General features: G+C 38.1%; 1 protein-coding gene across 1 annotated transcript in view; it reads right to left on the bottom strand.

The window, feature by feature from the left end:
- Positions 1-27,031, bottom strand: part of LOC135085220 (glypican-6) — a 96,649-nt gene that overhangs the window by 9,024 nt on the left and 60,594 nt on the right. Inside the window, exons 3-6 of the mRNA XM_063979979.1 lie at positions 10,143-10,266; positions 9,520-9,630; positions 4,120-4,276; positions 26-188 (exon numbers count right to left, since the gene is read on the bottom strand). Coding sequence (XP_063836049.1) covers positions 26-188; positions 4,120-4,276; positions 9,520-9,630; positions 10,143-10,266 — 555 coding nt within the window. The remainder of the gene's footprint in view (positions 1-25; positions 189-4,119; positions 4,277-9,519; positions 9,631-10,142; positions 10,267-27,031) is intronic.

Here is a 27,031-nt window from a genome sequence, read left to right on the forward strand (position 1 = left end):
AAAACAAACGCTAAGAACCACTCACCGACATACGCATCCCACTGCTCGCCCAAATCGGCGTGTGCGGGCAGACAGCCGCGGATGACGTTGTGACAGTAGCGGCTGCAGGCCGGCGTCTCGTCGCCCGAGCAGCCGCCGCAGAAGCGCAGCCGAGCCCATGCTGTCACGCACTCTGATGTCACGCCCACCTGGAAAGCAAGTTAAGGATATATGTTTTAGAACACGGCTGTATCATCATCATCAGGTCATTGTCTCCACTGCGGGAGCACGACACGACCCTCTATTTTACCAGAGGCAAATTGACTTAGCCTCTACTCCCCGCACTGCCCAGATGGGTTGGGGAGGCAGCATACAGTATAATTTTCAGTATACGGTAGTACAGGCATGACCACGCGCCGTTACAGACTCTGATGTCATGCCCACTTGTAAAATGAGGCAGGATATAAGTTTCACTACACCATGTCAAGGCCGATGGGGATGTCCTGTGGGTTATGTGGAACAACCCTATCCTATTCACCAAGGGAGATAAGTTAGTCTATAAGTTTCAGTACACCGTACTTGTGAACTGAATGTGGCAATAGTCCTGTACACTGTGCCCAGAGGTTTCCATCCTAAAATGGAAAGTATGATGATCGATTTTCATTCAATGAAACCATTGATCGATGCCTTATTAGACTGACACGTATTCTGATGTCACGTCGACCTACAAGGTATGGGATCATATACCACGTATTTTTTCAGGCGCCGGCGCCTCTGGCGAAGCTCTATTGCCGTAAGTATGTCACAAAATGTCTATAAGTAGGTACTCGCTTTATTTATCATGAAAAGCGAAATGATTGTTTCTTGACCCTTCTTGATTATTGTTCACCCAACCTTGATTGTTTCTCTCCAAGTACAATAATCTTTACTCTTAGTTAAAATGTTTTTATTCGGCCACTCGTCAATAAATCTGTAACCGGTTTCGGCGGCTTTGTACAACAATTTATGTAATTAAATCGAAAACTACGTACATTTAAACGTCTCGATTTTATATGCATGAGGTGATAAATCAGAATGAATCAGTGGAGCCGTGACATCAGCGCTGGACAGAAACGGAGTCGGATTGCAATTTATAGACCTTATGGCGTGGAATTAAGAATGGAAGATGAGAATGTATTTGAAGAACAATAAAATAAATATTAAAAGTTATTCCAGACGCCATGCGTAAGTGCAGTCCCCAATAACAGAACTCTTAAGGACGTCATTATTAAGTTATGGGCATGTTTTTGCATACTTATTTTAAGGGGAAAACTTGGACACATTGTAACGACTCGAATATTATGTATAGGTTGACTATTTAATTTATTAGTTAGGGGATGATACGCCACCTAGCGAGTGAAAGTGTCTTAATAAGTAAGTGGGGGAAAAGGCAAACTTTGGAGCGAAGTAACACTCACATCAGAAAATTATTGAGGACAAATATACGGTTTTATAAATACAATAATGCCGCCCGCACTTTTGGGTCAAGTAAATTATTATTTTTATGCGTAGGTGGAATTAATGTAGCCAATTAAGCCTGGAAGTGGTATATTCTCACGCAAAAAAATACGTATCAAATGTGGGTTTATGGGTAATGCCCTTGGTGTTGCCTATATTTCCTGAAGGCTAAATTATTTCTTAATTATAATATATTTAGTTCCACAAAGCAGGCCAGCATGTATGGTAAATTTTAGAAGCTTTTATGACCTGTAATTTGTGACTGAAATTACTAAATTATTGTTACTTCAGGAATATATCACCAACCAACACTGTTTTATTCGTCTATCGACCGCAGTGGATCACCATAAGTGGAAGGTGTCCCTGGTTCGATTCCGAATACGGTAAATTTATAAAACGAGCTTTTTACTTGTTTGGGTTTTAATTAGCTAGGCAAATACTTTGATTCGGTTACATCCATGTAAGATAACTATAATTTATGTGTGTTTTTATACATGTAAAAATCGTTCTTGAAACAAATGTAGGTAATCTGTTTTATTTTAGACTAGCTTTTGCCCGCCGCGGCTTCACCCGCGTGAAATGTATTTTGTCACAGATCGTCATAAATTATGGCCTATATGTATGTTATTCTAGGTTATAAACAATAATTCAGTAAAGTTTTTGCGTGAAAGAGTAACAAACATCCAGACATCCTGATATCCAGACATCCAAACTTTCGCATTTATAATATTATTAGTAGGATTGTAGGATTGGCAACCCTGAATATGACGCGCTTAACCCACTGAGCGCCGGTGGGATCATCGCTCGGCGGGTGGCCATGACTCACTCTGTTGCCACAAGGATACAACTTTTTACAACTAAAATGACCTAGAGCTTAGACTAGACTAATTCTGTTTTCTGGAGCATTAACATCGTCCATATAAATCTAGCTTCGTTAAAATCGGTTAGTAACAGAATTTTTTTATCGCATGTTTCTCACTTTCAAAAACCGGAATATCAATCTCCTGGTGAATCATATTATCTAAAAAAATTTGTTCAGTAGTTTTTAGTTCATTGCAAACAGTCGCTGCGGAGGATTTTGTTTTTAATTAATAATTGGCAGTCCTAAATATGACATGCTTGTAACCTACTGGTCGCTAGGATCATCGCTCGACGAACAGAAATGACTCACTGCTTAGTCTCGGAGTAGGTATCTGAAGGCCGACTTGGGTCTCGTGCATATTAATTCGATGGATTAGCTGTCGATAGACAGCCGATAATTAATTCACAGGGTCATGAGAGGACCGGATTCACAGGTGGAAACGCGGCAAGTTAAAAATTATTGTTACAAAAATCATTACTACAATTTTTTTTAATGTTAAATACACATGGGGTTCACATAGAGGTGAATTGACAAAGATTTGATGTCGCATAATATCAAGCTACACATGATAACATTCTATGTTACTTGTATTAGGGAGTTATTTTGCAACAAAAAAGTGTAGGCCGATGTGCTGTCGACGGGTAATTTGGAAACGTAGCGATGCGACGATTAGAATTGAAATCGAATATTACTGTCGTCGAACGAAACATGCCTTTCATTCCGAAATCAAACCTCATAAATATTCACCTCTGATTCCTACCAATTTGTAATTTCCATAATATTTGTTTCCTAGTCACTGAGCATAATCAGTAAATTATTACCAGTAGCGGACGTCCAAAATTATGTTCGTTTCGTTCGGAATTTAATGTGTCATTTTTATGCAGTGCGTCAGTCAATGATGACAGCCTGTATTATACCTATGTGCTATTGTATGTAGCTACTAGGGGTTAACGTCAACTTTAGTTGGTTACATTTAAGTTACAGTTGAATTGAATGGCTCTAACTTTAGTTATTAGGTACATAAGTAGTGATAGCATAATATTGCATACACTCCCACGTTTCCGTTGTAAGTGTTAACTATATTTTTCTAATTTAGGTTATTCAAGCGAAGAATATAATTTAAAATTACTAACAAACACTATACAATCTCCGTAGAGTCCTATTTTACAGCACAAGTGTTCAAGTCATATAACAGCTGTAGCTACAGCGGCTTTATGACATATTCCTCGCTGCCATGTTAGTTTCCGAGCGGGTGGAATGTTCGTTTACGAATTCGGCACCGGCTTGCGAATTTACATATAGAGGTCGAAAGCGGAATGATAAATTTGAATTTGGCACACTTGCAATGTGTTAAATGTATGTACCTACATAGTTTTCTTAGTTCCTATACCATTGTGTTATGTGTTCCTTGAAAAGCATTAGCATTAAATTGGTTAATTTATACCTACCACACTTACGACGTTCTACATTTAGGTATTTGTGACTTTAACACTTTAAAAAATGCCAGGAATAATGTAATAATAGGACTTGTATCGTGGCCAGTGATTACACTTGAATACTTATTCTGGAAATTACTTAGTACCTAACTCACTAGATTCTTCTTGTTAGTACAGAGAATTATTACCGGCGCATAAGATACCATTATTTGTAACGTTGCTAGAGACAGTACTTTTTGCGTTTTTTCGTCCCGCAATTTTCCGATCCAAATCTGGCAACCCTGATTCTAACCCCGGCAACATATGAATCTCTTAACCCTTAACTCTACCAGTATCAATCATTACCTGCATAACATTCCGCACGACTTCAGCGCCCGCTTGCAGCGCTTTGTGGAAGGTTCTAGTGGCGACGAAAGCTCTCCGAAGCTGCACCGAAAGCTTCTGCGGCACGTCCTCGAAGGGACGGATCTCGCGCATGTGCTCATTCACGCACGAGAGGTACCTGGAGACAAAAGTAATAAATAAGTGAAGTTCAAAGATTATTTATTCACCGAGATAGTGTGGTACAATAAAATGTGGTCTTATGTTCTCTTTAACACGCAGGTTAGTGTACCATCCCTACATTGTCGACATTCCACCAACTCGCAGTAAGCGTTTCGACGACTCGTTTATAATGCGAACAGCAAGGGACTGGAATTCGCTGCCTGCTGCTGTATTTCCTGAACACTATAATCCGGGCGTTTTCAAGGCGAGAGTGAATAGGCACTTACAGGGCAGATATGTACCATCCTAGACTGCATCTCAATTGTGTGCGATTGCGGTCAAATACCTGCCTTGTCCAGCATAAAAAAAACATAAGACCACAGTTTATTGTACTGTTGATGTTAAAAATACAATGTTGATGGAGAACCAACGATTAGGAGGATGGAGACACTCACAGTGGGCTCATTGGTGCTTAAGTGCTCAAGTGACTCCAGTTGAGTCACAAGCAAAAATTTTGGAAGCGGTCAATATGGATGGCAGCATTGGCAGCAGTAAGTACCAAACTTAATTAGTGAAGAACCCTGACATAAGCCGTCCATAAAAATTAATCGAAATTTCCGAGGAGTTCCTAGACTTCCTAGCGCAGTTTTCGTATTTTCGAATCCTTCTGTCGTTTTCACTCGTAACAAAATTCAGCTTTAGTGATAAGTGAGATGGACTGACCCGAAAATACGGGAAGGGTGTTAGAGAGAAGCCCTGCAGGCTCGGTCGATCGATGGCGTGCATTTTGATGAGGCCTACTGCAGTGATTTGATGATAGATGGCTAAACGTTTATACAGGGTGTCCCAAAAAGTAATGTCAAGCCGAAGCCCAGAGGTAGAGCATCACTAGGGCTACCCAAATCACCGTGACTTTTGATAGTTTTCGATTTAAGATTTTTTTTTACAACATACAGGATTTTAGTTTACATTCGTGTTATGGATGTAAATACTTCTGAATCAGCTAGGCCTAGTATTCATCTGATAATAATAAATAAAAGGCATGTAACTTGTCTATTCGCGCCACAGTGACCAAAAAAGTGCCTAAAGCACAAAAATTTTAAACAATCATAACTCGAAAAATATCAAAAATCGCGGAACATACATAGGGGTGATTTGGATAGCCCTAGTGATGCTCTACTTCTGGGCTTCGGCTTGACACTACTTTTTGGGACACTACACCCTGTATTATAAGAAATCAAAGACTTAATAACTTATAACGTAATGTTGGAATAACAATGAAAATAAACCGCAAACTTTTTAAGATATGAGAAAACAAAGCACCAACATCAAACTTGAATAGCACAATAACTATTCAATAAAACTTTAAGTATTATTCATGATTAAGCCCTCACTGGAGGGTCACACTCCAAGGGAGCTGTTGTTTATAACTGCCGCCTATAAAACACTTGTCGGACAGTTTTATTGTTATGGACACGTAAACAAACTATTAGCCCGATAACGGCGCATATAAAAACCATTGAAAGTGCATTGTGATAAGTTTAGAGTCCACCTTATTATACACAACCAGGCCTGTTCATCTCCGCGGTTTGCATGGAAAACAGAATACGCGCGACCTCACCTCCTGAGTTAATTTGGCAGCATTACAGTACCGATCACTGACATCAACGAAACGGTGCTCGACTCTTGAGACAAACTAAATTACATCATATTGTTGACGGCATTGGGCATACATTTTTTTAAATTACCATCACTAAGAAAACTTTCTGTATGTAGTACAAGACACAAGACAGTTTCTATCAGCTAGATTTAGGCTGAGTTGCACCACCCAACTATGACCGTAATTTTAACGATAACCGGTGCTTTTTTGACAGATTATTGACGTTTGTTAAAGTTAAATTAAGATGGTGCAACCCAGCCTTAGGTAACTGCCAGTTAATAACCTATGTCGAAGTCGATAGTAATAATAAACATTGGCGAATTTGGCGACTCTACATCATCATGCAAGATCATACCCTCTAACTTACCAGAGGGAAATTGAGAATTTAGCCTATAGGTACTCCCATGTTGACGACTACTTGAGAGACGCTAAACGGAAAGACGCTAAAAATAAGTTAGTTACTGACACTTGACACTACTCGTTTGACAATAAATATAAAACGGTATGATATCACGAACAGTTTCAGTTGCGTCCATACCGTTCAATTAAAAATATTGCTAATGAATGAGTGACATCATCAGTAATCAACATAATTTTTGCCAAGACAACTGGTTCGGGCGATTTGGTAAGACTAAGAATATTTAAATGTACCGTTAAGGTAATGTTCTTTAATAATTACGTGACATAGCCGTTAACTGTGACCACAAAATTACTGTATTATAAAACAGAAACATATGTCGAGAATGTCTGGTTTGGACGTGCGGTTATAGGCGTTTGCGGTCAGGTGAAGGATGGAGCGGCCTAAAACTGGTGGTCAACTTTACAAAACAATTTCTGTATAAAACTTTTGTCTCTCTCATTTATACAGACATCTCAGGATGAGTGAGAAAGACAGGCGAGTGTAATCTCTACATTTCCTCCGCTATAATCTAACTGCGTGTATCCATGCAGAACCGACAAGCGGTGGGTTCAGTAATTAAAATATCAGCACTGCATGGCTGCACTGCACATATCCCGTATTGTCAAGTTATATTCTCATGGGAGTTTACGATATTTAAACGAGGCACGAGCCGTGTGACATGGCATGACATCCAAGACGGTGAGACTAGAAAGAGGATTTGGGAGCTTTTTGTTGCAAAAAAGCACCTACTTATCATGCCATAGTGGAGATTTGTGACTGCGAAAATTTATTGTTTGTTTGTATTGAATAGGACAGAGTAGTTTCGGACTACTCTGTCCGACATGGCCTACGGAGACGGAGACGACGTCAGAGAGTATGGCGCCCGGAGTAGCGACGCCCCTGGTACCTCGCTCGCCCGCCTGCTCGCTGGTCGCTCACTGGGCCTCGACGAATGTCGAACCACCCGGAGGGTTTGAACCGCGCCGAGGGCAGGCCTATGGTGCTAGGGTCGAGTCGCAGCTTGCAGGTCGCACAAGCGATGCCACAACCACCGGATAGAAGCGTCTACCAAGAGAAGAAGCCCGGGTAATGAGCTCGAGCGTTGGCTCGACACCCGCACCGGCCAATGGTCGAAGAACCCGTGAACGAACGAAACGAAACTACTGGGCCGATTTGAAAAATTCTTTCACCATTAGAAACCTACATTATTTCTGATGCGGCGGATGTACTTATCTCTATCTAAACAAAGGCGATCAGCTAGTTTAACAGTAAAATCGAAATTAGGACTTCATTGCCTCAAAGTATTATCGATAGCCTACTGATTGTTTTAAGGTTCAACAAACCGTTAAAAAGCTCACTACAAATTATAGATTTTTTTAATGAATCGACTTTAACTTAATCCCTATACTTAAACTAATAGGACAAACTACCATCGCGTGACAACGATCGGAATCCAAACATCTTCAGCAATTAACTACACCATGATGGGTGGCCGTACCTAGTAATGGCTTGAACGCATTCTGGGCGTTTTAATATGTATGAACGTACGATAATATGGCCCTTTTACGTCATCCCACCGGCTAAGACAATTGGTTTGGATGTTAGAATAAATTATGACTATTAAACGCATTCCTCACATTCTGAGGCGGAAAATATTATACAAAATCAGAGCTGGTATCTTGGCTATATTTTACAACAACGCTACCAACCGGGCGATGTGGAAATCATTGGGGGAGACCTATGTTCAGCAGTGGACGTCTTGTGGCTGAAATGATGATGATAATACTTATTTACATTAATTGAGGCATAAGCTACAGTATTTGTTCGATCGATAAATATACATAATTACATTAATTGAGGCATAAACTATCGTTAAATATTGAAATAAAAGTAAAATTGGTAGCGAATTCATAAAATTAATGTTACTTTACGTAACACTTAATTTATACATTATTTAACGCTTATCTAAGGAGAAATATTGGAAATGTGTACTTAACCTGATAAATCATCGTTAATGTTTGTCAATTAAAATTATAAATTACGTAGAATTAATGTTTTCTGTATGATTTGTGTAGGAAATGTTCATACAGTCTAGTCGCCAACTAACCAGTAACACGTTAATAGCATGTTTTTTATAATGTGACATGTGTAAGTTGACTATTAGGTGAACTATAATTAAACGATTATACCGTGTTTATAAAACCGCTAATTAATGGTTAGTCACTTATGTTAAATGTTAATTACGCTTTGATGAAAACAGGTAAGAAATTGTTTCAGTGAAAATATTATTCGTGTAATACAATAATGTTTAAGAGCGTTTACGCCGTTTGGCGCAAAAACAGTACTTTTTCAACTCGTTACAATCATTAACCAGTAATACTACAAATATGTTATAGACATAAATAGTTAGGCAATTTCGTCGTCTAAATAGTTAATTGAGAAAATATTGCGATTAGTTTAGTATTTAAGAATTCTATCAAGATAAGTCCACACAGGTTTTGTAAATTTCCATTTTAGCGTCAGTTTACAAGCTGAAATTTTTATAAAAAATACTGTGAAAACGATTTAACAAACATTTATATCCTATAGCATAGATCCTTGGGCAAATAGTTATCTGAGAAAATTTTTAGATTTAAGCATTTTACAATAAGAAATCACAAATTAAAAGAACGTGAAATACCCAAAAATCAAAGTGATTTTTTCACCAATATTCTTCCTTTATTCAACATAAAAATAGCTTAATATAATAAAACAACATCTTCTTTAAAATATTTACTTTGAAACGATATTTAATTCATTGTTATTGTTTTGCTATAAACATTTGAAAACTATGAAAAAACGCCGCGCGGGAATCATTTCCAATGATGCCCCTTGAAACGCCGCGCTTCGCGTAAACGCTCTTAAGGATAATTTCTTTTACCGTTCGAGGTACCTAGTTCAGTTAGTGCTAGTGGCAAGAGATATCATTCACATTTACTGTTTTCCTAGATTCCGCCAAGTGGCACCACCTGGAATTTACCAAGTACCTACCGCTGACGTTACTACCTCATTAATTAGGCCCTTAAATCCACTATGATTAAATATAATGGTCTCAGTTGCACCACCTTAACTTCAAACATAACTTATAACTTTAACCGGTGTTTTTGTACGGCGTTTGGCAACCCAACCCCAGTACGTAAATATTTTACTGAATGTTACTTACTTTTCGTCGAAGCTGTACTGTGAGTTGAGCACCGCAAACATTTTCTGGTAGAGGATCCCGAAGAACTTGTCCATCATGGTGTCGAATTCCTTGTCTCCATGAGTGTAGTACCTGGAGAAAACAATATATTTAAAACTAGCTTTCCGCCCGCGGCTTCGCCCGCGTGGCATTTTGTTTGTCACAGAAAAACTTTATCGCGCGCGTCCCTGTTTCAAAAACCGGGATAAAAATTAACCTATGTGCTTTCCCGGGACTCAAACTATCTCCAGTACATTATAACTCAATGCTATCTCCCTGCCAAATTTCATCAAAATCGGTTCAGTGGTTTAGGCGTGAAAGCGAGACAGACAGACAGAGTTACTTTCGCATTTATAATATTAGTATAGATTTTATCATTAACTCTACTACGTCAAAGTGTCTAGTCTTGTTCGCACAGTTTGAGAACAGTTTACAAGTGATTAGTGTTTTTTAAATAAACCCGACTTAATATTCAAGGCACGAGTGACTAGGGATTTCCTGGGAAAGATTGAGCTTTAGGTCGGAATTCGCGTCGACTCTTCTTTTAAGATTGGACACTGCGAAAAGACATTAAATAAAGGGTTCAATTAGGAAAATGTTCCTACCTTTCTAGTTCTTCGAAGAGCTGCTCAAAGACGTAAGAGTGTTGTTCGTAGATCATTCCATACGTGCGTTTGAACATGTTGTGAAACTCCTCGCGAGACATGTGTAGCAGCTTCTTGAAGAATTCTGCAAAAGAAAAAAAGTTAGGTAAAAATAAATGAAAATCTAAATTGGATTGACGATACGCATGACCTTTATGGTATCATTTCCTAAAATAAAACAAAGCGCAGAGCAGTTTGTGAATTTCACTTGAAGAACAAAAAAACACTTGTGCTTTACCAAGAAACTTTGGCAATTGGAAAGATTAAGGAATATCTAAGAAAAGTAAATCGTAATGCTTCAAAAACAAAAACAACGGGCTTCTCCGAAGTCACAGCGAAATGAAGATTTAATGAATCGCTTCACAACGTAAACAAGAATGGTGACGCAAATCCACCCCACATTGTTATTTTAAAATAATTTCGTGAAAACGAAGCCACTGACATTACTCTAACTCCCACTCACCCTAAAATGTGCAACAAACGGTCACTAAACGAAATAATTTTATTTATTAGGTAACGTTAGATGACAATAAAGAATTTTAGGGTCCAAAGTCTGGTAGATGAACTTCCAGTCATTGGACACATTACTAAGTAGGTACACATTAGTCACATTTATATCTATGAATTGAAATAATAAAGTTTTCAACTAAATACTTGACGACATTTTAGTTGTTTTGATAGTAAGAAGTGATCAATCAAATTAAAATTAATCTTGATATTACTTACTTACTTCACTTAATAGTCAAATTTCTCGTAGAGCCCGTTAACCATCGTTAGTTTTTATTTAAAGTCAATGAGGATCAGTATTGTTGTAGAAAATTCAATAAAACTAGTATCTACGTTAATCTTTAAGACATAAGAAAGATATATCTTTTTGAATTATCCAAATCGGACCATTACTTACGAAGATATTAAGTAATAAACATAGGCCGTTTTTGCCGCTAAAAGTCAACGTACGCAAGGCCGCGTGACGTCATTATATCCGAATCGAGCGCAGCCGGCGTACTAATGGGATGGAAAATATTTTTTTCCGGCTAAACTATCAGTTTTAGAAAAAAACTTTTAATAACATTTATTCTTCAAAATAAAGTAACCTATCGACCAGTAATTTTTAAAAATAAAAATTGTGAAAAATAAGTATTGCTATGTCCAAAAACCACATTTTCATAGGATTCGATGCAATGCGGAGACGCGGTTGGGGTGAGTGTAACTTAATGATTGTTTGTATTGAACATAATAATACATAATATGATGCTAATACCCAGTTTCTGGCCTGGGGGGGGGGGGATAAGTCATACCCAGCTTATAGCCTGGGGGGAGGGGCAAGCCTTACCCAGCTTCTCCCCTTGGTGGGAGGGGGGAGAGGCAAGTCATACCCAGTTTCTGGCCTGGGGGGGGGGGGGGGGGGGGTAAGTAATACCCAGCTTCCGGCCGAGGGGGAGTCATACCTAGCTTATGCTTATGGACTGGGGGAAGGGGCTAGCCTTACCCAGCTTCTGGCTTGGGGAGAGGGGGGGGGGGGGGGGGGGGGGTCAAGTCATAACCAGTTTCTAGGGCTGGGGGGAGGGGCTAGCCTTACCCAGCTTATGGCCTGGGGGAGGGGGGGGGGGTTAAGTCATACCCAGTTTCTGGCATTTCTGGCAAGGGGGGGGGGGGGGTGTCATACCCAGCTTCTGGCCGAAGGGGAGTCATATCCAGCTTATGCTTATGGCCTGGGGGTAGGGGCAAGCCTTACCTAGCTTCTGGCCTGGGGGGAGGGGGAGGGGTCAAGTCATACCCAGTTTCGGGCCGGGGGGGGGGGGGGGTAAATCATACCCTACTTCTGGCCGAGGGGGAAGTCATGCCCAGCTTATGACCTGGGGAGAGGACAGGGGCGGGGTAGTCATACCCAGCTTCTAGGCTAAGATTAAATAGATTTCCAGCACGGAGCGGCTGTCCTTTCCTGCAGCAGCTGGCCCGCCCATGGGAACGGCGAATAGATAGGTAGGTGCGTAGGTTTAACTCAGAAAAACTAAATAACAGGTAGGTATTAACTAAGTGTACATCGAAATGATTTTCATAGCAATGTCTTATTGTTAGAAGTTATACCTTATTGTTAGAAGTAAATAAATTAATTAATACTTATACATTTTTATATTTTACTTGGAAGAAGATATGACTCTAACAACACTTATGTACACTTTATTTGAATAAATCGCCAAATATACCACCGCGGAGACCCCAATCGCGTCTCTGCGTGCCATTGAATCGTATGAGCGTATGGATTTTTTGCGTTAATTTTCACAATTTCCATTTTTAAAAATTACCTATCGATAGCTTACTTTATTCTGATGAATAAATGTCATTACAAGTTTTTCTCTAAAACTGATAATATGGCTAGAAAAAAATATTTTCTATCCACGCAGTACGCCGGCAGCGTTCGGATCGGATATAATGACGTCATCGTCCCCGCGCCGGGCGGTCAGTGAACTTTTTTAGTAATTTGGCCATAACTTTGTCAATTTTTGTCGTAGAACAAAAATTTTTGCACTGTGTATTAAGGATTTCTTAGCCCTATAAATCTGCATTCACAGCTAAAAATCGAAATGATCCTCATTGGACCCGAGCTAGACCAACAAGATTAAGTACATATAAATGGCGTTTTACCCAATAAAAATGTAAATTGTTTGATAGTCAGTTTCCTAATCCCGCCTGAAAACTGACGCATAGTATGATATTTGAGATTTAGGCTGACGCCCGTATTTACAAACGATCCTTGCATAAGTGAAGCAGCAAATCGAACGCACAGCGTTGAATAGAGCTTTGTGATTGGTTCATGTGTCACCCTGTGCGTCCACGCGCAGTGCGCACTGTGAGACCATAGTAATGTTTGTGAATACGGGCGTAAGTTGCACTACTTTGACCGTAACCACACCGTAACTACTGTATAACGATAACCTATGAACGATAACCGGTGTTTTTTGTATGGAGTTTGACAGATTTTTGACATTTGTCAAAGTTAAAGTACGATGGTGCAATTTGGTCTTTATCAAGGCGCGAAAATATGAATACTAAAAACCATTGTAGTTCAAACAGAATTACTTCTGTAATCTCTAGGTTACTTTATTATCTAGATATTGTTGATAAGTCTTGACATTGAAAACATTCAATGTTACATAAATTGTATATGAACAGGGATCGTTGACCGGTAACGCGGTTTTTGTAATTACCTACCACATTACGTCGCGTGAAAGCATGCATGTTCGAGTTCGTGCAAAATTAACGAATGATCTCCTCTCACACAAACATTTTATTTTGTTTGTATTGCTCGTTCAAGTGAAACAGACTTCAGTCAAAGCATGTCCTAATTTACTTTTTATGAAAACCTAGCGGCCTGCCCCGGCTTCGCACGGTTGCAATGGAATTTCCCGGCTTTTCTCTTGTATAATATGCATGTTTTGTACCTATAAACCTTCATCTTGAGTCACTCTATATTAAAAAAAACCGCATCAAAATCTGTTGCGTAGTTCTAAAGATCTAAGCATATAGACAATGGAAAGCGACTTTGTTTTATACTATGTAGTGATAGTGATATTGATAAAATTTTAGTGCTTTAAAAAAATTAACAGAAATTAATATGATAGCAGATAGGTAGGTAATGAAGTCTTCAATTTGGTTATGCATATAGTTTTATTTAAATTTAGTTCTCAGATTTTTCAAGGCGTAAACAAATCGACGCGTCATTATATGAATGAACTCATTCATTCAAGAAACATGTTAATTTCAATGAATTTGCGAATGAAATTATACGGCAAGATGAACAGGAAAATATGAAGAAACAAAGAGCATTTTCCTCATTTCTTATCTATTAATAATATTTCAGCAGAGATTTCAAAAATATGGGTTTTATAATGTTACTTATTAGGTAAAGTAGTAGTAGCAGTAGTAATCTATATTTAATTTTAGTAAAAGTTTTAAGTGCCAAATAAATAAATACTGGGTTTTATGACCTAGTAAATGATGATGAGATTTAGATGGAACACGCTTAGGAATTCACCTAAGCGTCATCTTCCTAACTTGACTGATTCCTATGGGACCCTATAGGTATGTATCACTATGTACAGGTCTTTACAGTATCATGACTGCGTGCGATAGTGAGGAAGGGGAAGCATCAGCCGTAAGACTGATGGATTGAAGTCTGCACTCGGCCAATGTGCGAGCGCACTTCACACTGTGAGTGAACGCAGGTGATTTATTATCATTATGTTATAGGCTTTTGCCCGCGAATTCACCCGCGCGAAATTAAGTTGTCACAGATCGTCATAAATTATAGCCTATATGTTAATCTGGGTTACAAACAATAATACTGTAAAGTTTCTACAAAACCGTTCAGTCGTTTTTGCGTGAAAGAGTAACAAACATGTTAATATCCAAACATCCATACAAACTTTCGCATTTATTAGATTGAAGATGGCAACTTTAGCTTTACAGCGCGGTTAGAGCAAACAACACATCCTCCTTATTAATGACTGACCGGCGAACTTCGTACCGCCTATGTCCATCAGATTTTTTTTTAAAATAAATCTTTGGACAATTTCACACAGCGCCAGCTAGCCCCAAAGTAAGCAACTTAATGCTTGTGTTATGGGTGCTAGCTTAACGGATATACTACTTAAATTAGTGTGAAATGACATTTCTATGCTAAACGTCACTAAAACTAGTGTTCAGCTTGAATAACTACACTCGCGAGCAAAAGTATAGAATCACTTACATGAAATTGTTTCCACGCGATCTTGTGTACTAACTAATTTGTTAGTAACAAAAAAAGTCTCGGGACAAAGTCTCCCTAAAGCGTCTTAAAACTTTCGAAACCCAGGACTTGGCTTATGTGGAGCTGACGTGCGACAGCCCGCTGACAGAGCCCTTCTTGCAATAGTGCAACGATTTGTGCTGCTTCTGTAGGTGTGTAGAATCCATTTTCGTCTCAGGTAAAGTGTCAAAAGATGGGGAGATATGTATGGATCAACGTGTGAAAGCCAAAATCCGAAAACACGTGCTTTTATAGGGGGTAAATTGGCCGCAAATCGCGACCGTATCAAACAGTTGATGCCATGTCTTTTTCCTTCCTTCTTCACATCAGCCGGGATAACTTTTTAAATACTGATGTGATTTAAATGAATTTGGTATCAATTTAAAGTTAAACGTTTAATCTTTAAAATGGTGCCACTTTTTTGTTACTAACAAATTAGTTAGTACACAAGATCGTGTGGAAACAATTTCATGTAAGTGATTCCATACTTTTGCTCGCGAGTGTATTAATAGTTAGGCTTAATTATACCGCACTTCATTAAAGCTGTCGATCGTGGTCGAAACAAATGAATGAACTTATTAGCAATCGTTAAAAATAAAGCGATCAAGACAATAACTGTCACTTAACACTAACGAAGTCGTAATTTAGACAGCATAAACAATTTAAATTAAATTAAAACACCACAACAAAAATTATATTATTGTATGATGAACAACACGCATATTTTTAACGTCAAATTTTTTTTAAAAATCGTTAAATATTGTTATTTTGAGAATATCGATTTCTAACAAATAACCACAGCTTGCGTGGATTTAGAATAAAAGTTGATTAAAAACATCAAATTACAAGTGAAAAAAAAAGTGGTGGTGGTGGCATGATTATATTTTGGAAATGTTGTATTTATTAATATTGAACCCTATTTACCGATTCAGCAGATCTACACTAGTATGTAGTTACGTCTCTAGTTAATAGACAAATCGCTCTATGTCGCCATTTTGTTGTCTGAGGTAATCTCTGCAATAAAACTGCGTCTGCTAAATTCAAACTATTTTTATTTAAATTCATCAGGTTATGGGCCCAGGAAACTTTATATTTTTGATCATACTTATGTGTGTCTGTATAATTCAGCTTCACATTACGGACTGATGGAAAGAAAACGCTATTAGTTAACCGACTTCCACTAGAAGATTTATAGACACGAGTGTTTTGATAGCGATTAATCGATCCTAATTAATTACGTTACTCGATTAAAATGAGCCCTTCCGGCATATGCATGCGTGATATTCTTCGTCAACATTCTATCCAAATTCCAATATTTAAAGTTTTATACAGGGTGGCTTTTTAATATGTTTTTATCTAGCCCAAATCCAGTGGTCGAGTGGCGACTACGGGACGGAAGACGTAGTATGCCTGGATACGGGCGGCGCCGCGCCCGCGGACCGGTCGTTGTGGAAATACTTGGGGAGGCCTTTGTCCAGCAGTGGGCGTCATTTGGCTGAAACGAACGAATCTAGTCCAATGCATTGGCTAAATCTCTGGTCACGAAGAAAAGGAAAATATGCCTTTCTTAGAAGACTAGCGAAGTTTTCATGGTCCCATACCATGCGTAGCTTCGTAATTCAGCGATCTATTAAAAATCTTTATTGAGCTGACCAAGTGCGTCAACATAGTACATTTTACACCGAGTTCACGGTACCATAAAACGAGTCGTTTCCACTTCCTCCCATCGATATCGCAACTATCGGCATCTGCGATCTATTTCGGCGCTGCGCACGCGACGTTCGTAAGTTACGCGACTCTTATGCATTTAAATTCAAGTAAATATTACGACACCGTATCACACTTAGGTTGATTTCCGAATTGAGATTTCCGGCATAAGCGTTTTCATCTTCTATTCAAGGAAGAATTTATTATGAAAAGTAGGATCTTAATTCATATACCGGGCCTTTATAAGAACAGCCGTTCAAGGACTGATATTGTTGACTGGAGCGTACTTCACGGACTCTATGCTAGGAGTTTCCCTTCCAAACTTTAAAACGGTTTACATGGTAACACTATGAAATTATTAGACCCAAATAGGTTTAGCACTCTTTGGTAACATTTTAACATAATTTTCATTTACAAGTGTCAATTTATGTACAGTTTGGCAGAGAGTTGGGTTTTTACGCATAGCATAGTAATGTGTTTATTGGGAACTAAAGTATTTTAAGGATGCGCTGTGAGAAAGCAAAGAGGATAGTATGTGAAGAGGGGAATATGCGGCGATAATGCAATGATGTGTACACACTAGGGTTGTACATACAATGTTATTTTACTTTGAGTTGAGAGCAAACTAGGTTCTATCATTTTGTTACAGAATCGCATCTGATCTACTATACCTAGACCTAGCAACACTCTTGCAGCACTCTTGCGCACGTGCGCGCTTATCCGCACAGCTGTTGGCGCTAGCAAGGAAACGAGTACGTTTGCAATAGAATACTTTCTACGAAAAAAATATTTGGGGTGTCTTCCGTAAATTGATTCCGGTATATCAGCTCCCTTTCACACATACAGTATCTCAGGTTGAGTAACAGAGACAACAGAATAAAGTAGACTACGTAAATCACTATCATGATGTAAAAAAGTCACTACATATTTACGTTACCAGTTTTGGTAAACGCAAAACTTTACGAGCAATTAAACAAACTTTATTAGGTTCAAAAGACTTTACGGCCGTTATTCATACACAGCTTTATGACATTTTACAGCCTTTCAACGGCGTGTTAACAAAATCAACTCGGTATTCTACTGTTGGTAATAAAAGATACAAATTAGTTGTAAATTGAGGTCTGACGTATAAATACGAGCTATTTGATCTCTCGAGTTTCGGCCGGCAACAAATGTGGCCGTGTGTCTTAAAACGCGGTGTTTGGTTTCTGAACGCCTCTTGAGTTACGAGACGACTAGGGTTGCCAGGTGTCTGGATTTAGCCGGACATGTTTGACTTTTTACGGACGCGTCCTGGCAAATATTCTCTCGTCCGGCCAGTCCGGCTTTTGTTAGGTCTTATGTGCTAACTTTTGAATAACGCAGTAGAGAGTGGCTATTAGGGCATCACGTATTGGGCTGCACTGGGTTGGCACCAAAATAGAGTACAAAAAAAATATTTTCCGCGAATTCAAGACGGGGAACGATGAATGTCCGGCATTTAGGGTAAAATGTCCGGCCAAATGAAGCACCGAATCCGGATTTTGGATTTTTGGACCTGGCAACCTTAGTTACGGCGGATTATATGGGATGCGCCGGCGACGTGTCGATGATTTAGCGGGGTATTTATATCGATGCGGTGTTGACGTTACGGCTTCGGTAAACAAACTCGCGATGAAGGCAACGCGTCTTTGCAGATTCATTTATTGTAAATAAACTCGAACACGAATTTTATATTAGGTAGCGAAGTACCTACTACAGTGCAAGTTCAGAAAAACCTCAACTAAGGTGCTGTAAATAATGCAATACGAATAGATTACAGTTTTCGAAAGATGTTCTGCTTCGACTCTACATGTAAAGATTATAACATAAAATTTTACTCAGTAAGTTGAATTTTTAAAGTATAAATGATTCTTAAACATCGACAATTCCCAGCCTTGTAACATCACTAAATAGATTTGATTTACTTCTTGTTGCTACCCCAATGTGTCTCATGCGCATGCCTACGTGTTAACACTTTTATGAAGATACTATGTTGGAAGGCAACATGACACTGAAAAATGTCGTTTACTCAAATGACAATGTTCTATTTTAGAAACTGACTAGCTTTCCGCCCGCGGCTTTGCCCGCTTGGAATTTCGTTTGTTAAATTTTCCTGAATTTTCTTTGCTATAAACCTCACGGAGCCCGAGACCTTTCCAACGAATGCAAAACCATGGAAATCGGTTAGTGCGTTCTGGAGTTAAAGCGTCAGGAAGGAAAACCCGACTTATTTTTATATAGTGGATTTGTAAGCAGTTAAGTTCATTTGTGGGAATTTCGAAAATAAACAGTACATGAATTATTTTTAGCCATGTTACTGCCCGCTAAATTCTTCGTATGATTGCAATACTTTGCTAAGTTCAAAATCAAAGAACTTAAAATATTATTTTAAATTAATGTGCTTTAATTAAAACATTTGAAAAATTTCAGTGAATAGTGCTACAAAAATGGCTGAAAATTTTCCAAATGGTCAAGTTTGTTTTGAAAGTGTTCTGTTTCTATTATCTTTAAACTTTTCAGCCACCTTACAAACACCCTGTATCTCAGCACATCATTATATTGGAACGAGGAAGGTGTTATCAGGAAAACTGCTACACCGATGTAAAAACTTAAACGGTTTCAACGCTACTGGGTATTACAGAATTAAATCGATCATACAACATACATGGTATCAATACTCTTTAAAAAACTCGGCAAAAACGGTTTCAGTGAGTGCATTTGTAACTGGTGTGGTTTACAAGTTTTCAACAGTCAAGTTTAGTTTTTATTCGAATCGAAAATCGCAACTAAATTTATTCGAACACTGAAAACTTGATCAAATCGCTTTTCAGTTCCTATGTGAAAGGACAAAACCATTTCTGGGACTGTAAAATGACCTAATATGCAATTCGATTCCATTTTCCGATATTTCTTATGTATAAAACAGCCATTCTTCATTTTTGTTTGTAGACTCTATACAATAATGTCCCAGATACTTATTTGCTTAGGTGTTGAGGCTGTAGGCCAAGTACTACTTAGCTTATTTGAAAATCCAATCAATGGCGTTATAATAAAATAACCTAAATTAGGCCTAAATTCCGTTCACATAAGTTTTTTAGGTGGACCGACGATCTGGTGAAGGTCGCGGGAAGAGCCTGGATGCGGGCAGCGCAGGACCGTTCATTGTGGAAAACCTTGGGGGAGGCCTTTGTCCAGCAGTGGACGTCATTTGGCTGAAAAGAAGAAGAAGAAGAAGTTTTTTAGTAACTAGCAATAAAATAAAATATTTTTTTGTAGCTTTTGTGACTTTTCATCAAGCTTAAAGAAATTTTCAACGAATAACTCGTAAAGGATCTTTGTATTATAAATGTTTCAATGTTTCTAGCCAATTTACATGGCGTTTAGGATTTTCAGACTTGGTCCAGAGTATTCCTGAACTGTTCAATTTAATAGCTAGCCTAAGTGGCATCAAGATAGATGTTAAACATGTCATATCAAGAACAGGTTTCGTGCTCTTGTCGATAATAAACTCCAAGAAAAGTTTACAGGTAATCTACATAAAATTACATGTAATGATCTCACAAATTCATGCATCAGAAACCACATTAACGTCTGCTGATTCTGTACATGAAAATTATCATTACCTCGCCGTTTGGGGGAAAGATACTTGATTAATGTTGAGAATGTCGATAATTTGAAGCTAAATCGCGTTAAAAACTATTGTTATTAATACTAAATAGGCTTTGTCAAAAACTTCGATAGAATTGAGTTGGTTTATTGGTACGGACCAAGGAATATTCGCACATCTGCTTGGATGAAAGATGAAAGAAGAAATCTTATAGATTTCTTTATTTCACAGTTCGTACACAGATTTACATAATATGATAGAGTCAAGCAAGATATACAAGAAAGAGCTAGTGAGCTTAATATCTCTATAAAGAGATTTCTTTAAGAAGAATAATAGCGATTTGTGATGTATATTATGGTTTCACAGGATTAAGTCTCTTTCTAAATAATAAATCTTAATGAAAGCACAAGTTAAAATTCGACAAAAAAAATGCGTAGGTTTGTCGTTTCACAATTTTCTTATTTTTTAAGCAGTCAATTTAAAGAAATGTAGATCTTAAACGATGGCTATGAGAGAAGCCCCCCCATTCAGAATATTCATACAAAACTGTCTCTCAGTCACCACACATTTTTCCTTTGATTTTTCCCAACACAAGTGGCCTCAGGCCGCGTACATAAGCAGGCACAGATATGGCACCCTTGCGCTTCCCGTCTCGAAGATAATTGCGGGCAACGGGACTGCCGGCGTCGCGACATATACGGAGCCTGAGGTGGCCAGGAGTGTGCCACAAACGGGACAGTCCTAACTGGGAAGCGGTTTTTGTGTGGGACACACGGTCTACTTGATTGATAGCAATAGGCTATCATTGAAAATATCGCAGTACCGGCAATAGCGAGTGGTTATTAAATAGAAGTAGGCAGTAGGTTCAATTTGGAAACATTTCATGCAAAAAATGGCCAAGAAGGAATGTTTATTTGTCTATGCAGCTACATCCCCGATGGCGATAGCGGAAAGTAAAGGAAATTTTATGAATTTAAATAGAGTGCAGTGTGGACATTGTAAGCAGTTTGAAATTAAAAGCTCCATTCTCCATTTTGACCAATGCTGGTAAAAAAAGTTAGCTCAATCATAATGACTGTTGGACTTTAGAAACAACTTATCAACGAAATTGCCTTCACATAAAACAAGTCAAAGTAATTTTTTTTTTCATATCCAGATAAACACAGAACGGTAGGCCCCCTGAATGACCGATCGTGTCCCACCACTGGCCATTAAGCATCGGTGATTTCGCCAATTAGACACATGCCGGTCACTGCGGCACCGGTAAAGCAAACTTGCCGGCCCTTCCTGCTGGTTCAGATCAGACTGAATTTTTGTTGCAAAATAACCCCTATTGCAACAGCATAAGACGCTATAATGTTAGCTTGATGTGCCGCCAACGGTACATCAATGAGTTATTAAGTTCGCAACCTACTTGGATGCCTCCGTAACAAAGTGGCACAACTATAAAATATCAAAAACACTCATTCAATTTTTAACTGGCAATCATCACGTAGCTCAAATTGGGAGGTCTTCAAAGGATGTATATGTTAACAGAAATCCGTGGCCAAATATAGCAGCCGGTGACTAAAGCGCGTGTGATCGAAATAACAATTGCTTGTGTTTATAACAATGTGAGTAATTGTTGGCCCCGGCTATTACGGATCTGGTGATCGTTGCCCGTATTAATCAACGCCTACTTAAATGCGCTTCCTTTAGAAAGAAAACTTTTTCCAAAAAAAATATACTTGTAAAATTACTTACTGTACCTATCATCTTTTGTCATGGGTAAAGAAAATAAAAAAAAAAGATTATGTATAAATAAACACCAAATAAAATATTGTCTCCTTTAGCAGTGCCTAAATGAAATGTTAAACTGGCATAATGCCTGTTAAGATGCCAATGTCGTCTTTTCATTACAGTTATAAAAAAGCTTTACAAAAAAAATTTCTATTGCAGTTTCTGAAACTTGTAAAGCGTTAGACTTATTAGATCAGTAGACAAATTGGCAATTTAAAATGCAAAAAAAAATGCTACAAATACATTAACGTTTCCTTTTAGAATAGTGGTCAACCATCCTACCCTGTAGAGCAATTGAGTTCTACTGTAATATCCGGTATTTTGAAACAAAATATAGATTTTTCTCTCTCATCATAGCCCGAAGGCATCAACCGACTTAAGAATGGTAAGGGCCATTCGGAGGTACGGAATGTAGCAATTATTCATAGTACGGCGAGCAAACGGAGGGCCAGTAAACGTTACTGTCCCATTACAGTAGAGCAGAACACGGTAGGTTTTGTGCCTAATTTCTTACTTTGTGTAATGTCTGCCGATTAGGGGCTCGCTAGTTCAAACTCCGTCATCCTCTGGACTATTCTGGGGAACCCAATCCTAAGTCCTAACACGAGCTTATTATTTAGCTTTGCTGAAGGGCTTAAACGGGGATTAAAAAAAAGAGAAATTCAGAAGCTAAGCTAGCTTATTTAGCAAAGATTTCTGACCAAATGTCGCTGAAAAACATAAAGAGACTAGAATCAAATGGTTTTTATGAAGGTTTTCAAGGTCTTTTTGGGCCTAAAATTTGAAATCCGATGACTTGGCTTTCAATGCTTAATTTTCAATCGTGTTTGGTGTATTGTATTCACAATACGGTTCTATGACTACTCTCTCTATTTACACTGTGTCAACTGTCGTTCGGGAAAAATATTCGATTTTAACTTCAACACGAGGGGAGACGCAGACGATTCGCGCCCCTTTTAAAAGCAATTGCTATAAAAAGTTACCTTCGGTTAGGTATTTGACGACAGGGACTGGGAGAAAAATTGAAAGATTCGCAGATTTTGATAATAAACATTACTTACAGTAATAAGACAATATCCAAGGTAGGTACAACATTCAAAGATATAATTCTTGCGTGTATTGGATTTGATTTCTATTTTTCGAATTCATCAAGTTCCTAACATTAACGTCGGATTTAGTAAATAAATATACAAAATACTTTAATCGACGTTTAAAAAATATTAAATACATAAATAATTACTTATTTTGCAATTATTGGATTATTCATGTTATTATAAAGAAATAAATTAAATACATACTTATTATACATAGAAAACACCCAGTCCAATACAAACAAATATGTTCATGCACACAAATGTTTTTACTGTGCGGGAATCGAACCCGCTGCCTCCGGAATAGTAGTCCGTTTCGAACCACTACACCAAACGGCCGACATTCTAAGTACCTACTCTTTAATTAATTACGACAATTTATAATAATAACCTCCTATGCCTGCACAATACATTACTTTCAACATCAATTTCAAATAATCAATCCATTCTCATTCAAAACCTACTCAAACCCAGCGCATGGACTAATGAGACTTTGAAAATTGACAGTCACGTACAATGAATATGAATGAAAGATAGAATTGACACCTCTCAGCCAACAAACGGAATTAAGAGGCGCAATCAAGCCACCGTGGGAGTGAATGGAGGTTGGAAAGTGCCCCGGTCAATATTGGCTTTTGTCCGGTCCGGGCGTAGGGCAGACGTACCGGTTTTGGCCATCTTTATTCTTTACACCGTTTTTGGCCAGTTTAAATTTTAACTATGTTATGAAATTACAAAATTACGGATGTACCTAACTATTTTTGATATGAAATCATTTTGGTGTCAAAATTTTTTTGATAGAAAATCCACGATAATTGGCCAAAAAAGGCACAATGTCCACGCAGGGGGTCTTTACCCTATCTTCAATTAACAACGTAAAAAAGTTTTAAACGATTCCATTGCCTTAAATTGTAAAATTTTGCAAACCTAGACAGTTATTTATCTCATCTTTAAGATAGTATTAAGATATGTAGAAATGTAGTCAAAAATATACGTAGGTATTAGGTATATTTCGTAATCTGATAAGATAACGATAACAAAATTGAATGAATGGATGAAACTTGATACGATACAAATTTCCAATTGACAAAACTGCCTCAAAAGTAACTTCGTTCGTTTCAGCCAAATGACGTCCACTGCTGCTGGACAAAGACCTGCCCCAAGGCTTAAAGTAACATAATTAACGAATATTGAATGGCAGCAGCACTGCAAATACGTTGCTCTTGAAATGCTATATTTTATTTTCCCATTCCACGAAAAGGCCGAATGAGTAAATGACACTTCGAGTCATCAAATTACTCAACAATCAGCTAAAGGTTCCCCAAATTGTGAAATTGTCCCCAACGCTGTATAATTTGGAGGCCTCCAGGGGAGCTCGAGTTTAGTATGGAACTGTTGACTGTGGACACTAAGGTGTTTGCTTATGGGCGTGCCGCCCTCTGGCGGTGATTTGAGTTCACTCTGTACACTTAATTTTGAAGACCGTGTGGTCAGGCTGTTGACGCAGTAGCAGCAAATTGCCTCTACACGCAGGTAGGTAAGGGTTAAAGTTAGCTGGGACTTATTTATGTCTTTACGTACACTTTTATAGCTTGAGCAGGTAATTGAAACGTATTCTATGCTATACAGGGTGGAAACAAGTGTTGAGTTGTGTCAAGATATCGTAAAACTGGTTACTGATCCTAAGCGCTTCACGAGCTCTGTCCAACGGTATGAATGAATAATAATAGGTTACAGAATTTAAACTGGATTTATCCAAAAAATCAATGTTTCCATCTTCCCTGAGATCACTTATCGTTTCCAGTGAGGTTTCCACCCTGTATACTAGGGCCATAAAGATCCTGCTTATTGTGAGTGATCTAGCCTGATAAAATGGCCACAAGAAATATCTATTTAATATGCCCTTCTTGAAAACTAAAGGTAGGTACATTACACTCGGTATAATTGCGTTAATTTAGAAAGCATCTTGGCTTATTATTTTAACATGGGCCTCGGAATGCCGAGGCAAGTATTCTTAGGAGTAATCAGCAAGTTAAATTACTGCAAACATTCTGGGTTCGCGGTAGTGGAGCGCCAAGTTCCGCATCGCGTTGAAAACTATGACGGAAAAGAATGAACAAAATAGAACGGAGTCATTTGGCCTCACATTTCAGCTTTTTCCTATGTTTCGACAGTCACGGTTGTGAATTCAAGTCATAAATTTTTTGACTCTTCTGGCAAAAAGTAAATCAGTGAACTCAATCGTATACTTTACGGGCTTTTATTTTAGCATGCCTATGTATTTAATAATTCCTTTTCATATCACACTAGTTTCGTCTATGTTGGGTGTAGCGCTGATGCGCTAATTGTGATCAATTAAGCACGAAAAGCCTTTACTAAACGTAAAGTTAACTAAAAAAAACTATTGTCACGTCCTCTTTTTTTAACTGGGTACATTTAGTAAAACAAAAAATACTACACAACTTGGCCCTTTCGTCATAATATCTTAACGGGATAACAGTTCCACAGTGGTATAGTATAAATTTTATCATTATGCAGCGCGAGCGAGGCGGCATAATCTTCCTGATAATGCTCTCGCGCAGGTAATGGAATTTATCCATTTAAAGGACAAAATACGCCGCTCACTTATAATAAAACGGCCATATTTCCTTTGCGATGACAGAAACTCGCTTTCTATTTATGTTTACATAAATATGGTAAAAAGTAATAAAAAGCTTGTAATAAACAAGGCATTTGCGTATATTATCACAAATTAATTATTTTCGTGATACCTAATTAGGAGTTTGGCAATATTGGACGTAGACAGTAATTTAAGGAGGTAGGTACGTAGGGTTGATATATACAATTAGTTAGAGCTAATTACCAATTACCAATATTTCAAGGATTTATAATAAAAAAACTTGCTTCTTTTCACGAGCACTACATTTTCGTTAAATAGAATATAAATAAACGTAACAGGAGGCAGTATGTTATGTAGTACAAAAACCCCATAAAAATTTAGCGTGTGTAGCACAACATATACCTCACCATTTTTAATGGCTGTCACTACCTTTCGCAATAAAAGACACGAGTCACGTTGTCCATAATTTTTACAGAAGCGCAACAGCCGAAGCGAGATCATAAAAATTAGTGATCTATAAAACCCGTAGGCACACCATGAATGGCTGCTAACAAAGGCCCCTGAATTACCCGCTGACGTCATCGCGAATGAAGACTAAACATTTTTACAATAGCTAATAACGCGAGAGTGAACTGACGCTGAAAGTAGACCGGAGAGGACGGCCAACTCAATATGTCTGAGAGAGAAATTGGTTGAATTGCTGTACGCTTGATACCCGGAAAATTTTAAGAGTTAAAGCTTTTTTTTAGCTTAAAAAATTTGATTTTCCACTCTTTTAATTATTCAAGGCAGTTATTGGTAACATAAGGCGCTAATAAGACGAATTGACACGTTTAAAAGACATGAAGGCATATTGTAGAGTTAGTTATTTTTCGCAAAATTACAAAAGTTGTTAAGTTTTTCCATTTTCTGAATGAACAATATAGTCTTTATTCATTGAATTCTCTGCGATGAAATAATGTAATGTCCTTACCAAACTATAGACAAATACACAGTGCTTTTACAATAATGTGTGTCTTCAGAAAATCCACTCTAAAAAGGTCTAAAGGAGAATCTAACTCACATGCCTCTGACAAACGGAATCCATAAGAGTGCCTTCTTTATGAAGTAGCAAAGATAAGTTTAATGGAGTGGCTGTTCTACCCTTGTCCTACTGTAAACCTTGAAGTGATTCACTCCAGTTATCGGCAGTCGGTCTGCTCCAGACGGGGCAGGTAAACGCGCCATTGTGCGAGT

Source organism: Ostrinia nubilalis, chromosome 2 (genome assembly GCF_963855985.1).
Source record: "Ostrinia nubilalis chromosome 2, ilOstNubi1.1, whole genome shotgun sequence".
Taxonomy (NCBI): domain Eukaryota; kingdom Metazoa; phylum Arthropoda; class Insecta; order Lepidoptera; family Crambidae; genus Ostrinia; species Ostrinia nubilalis.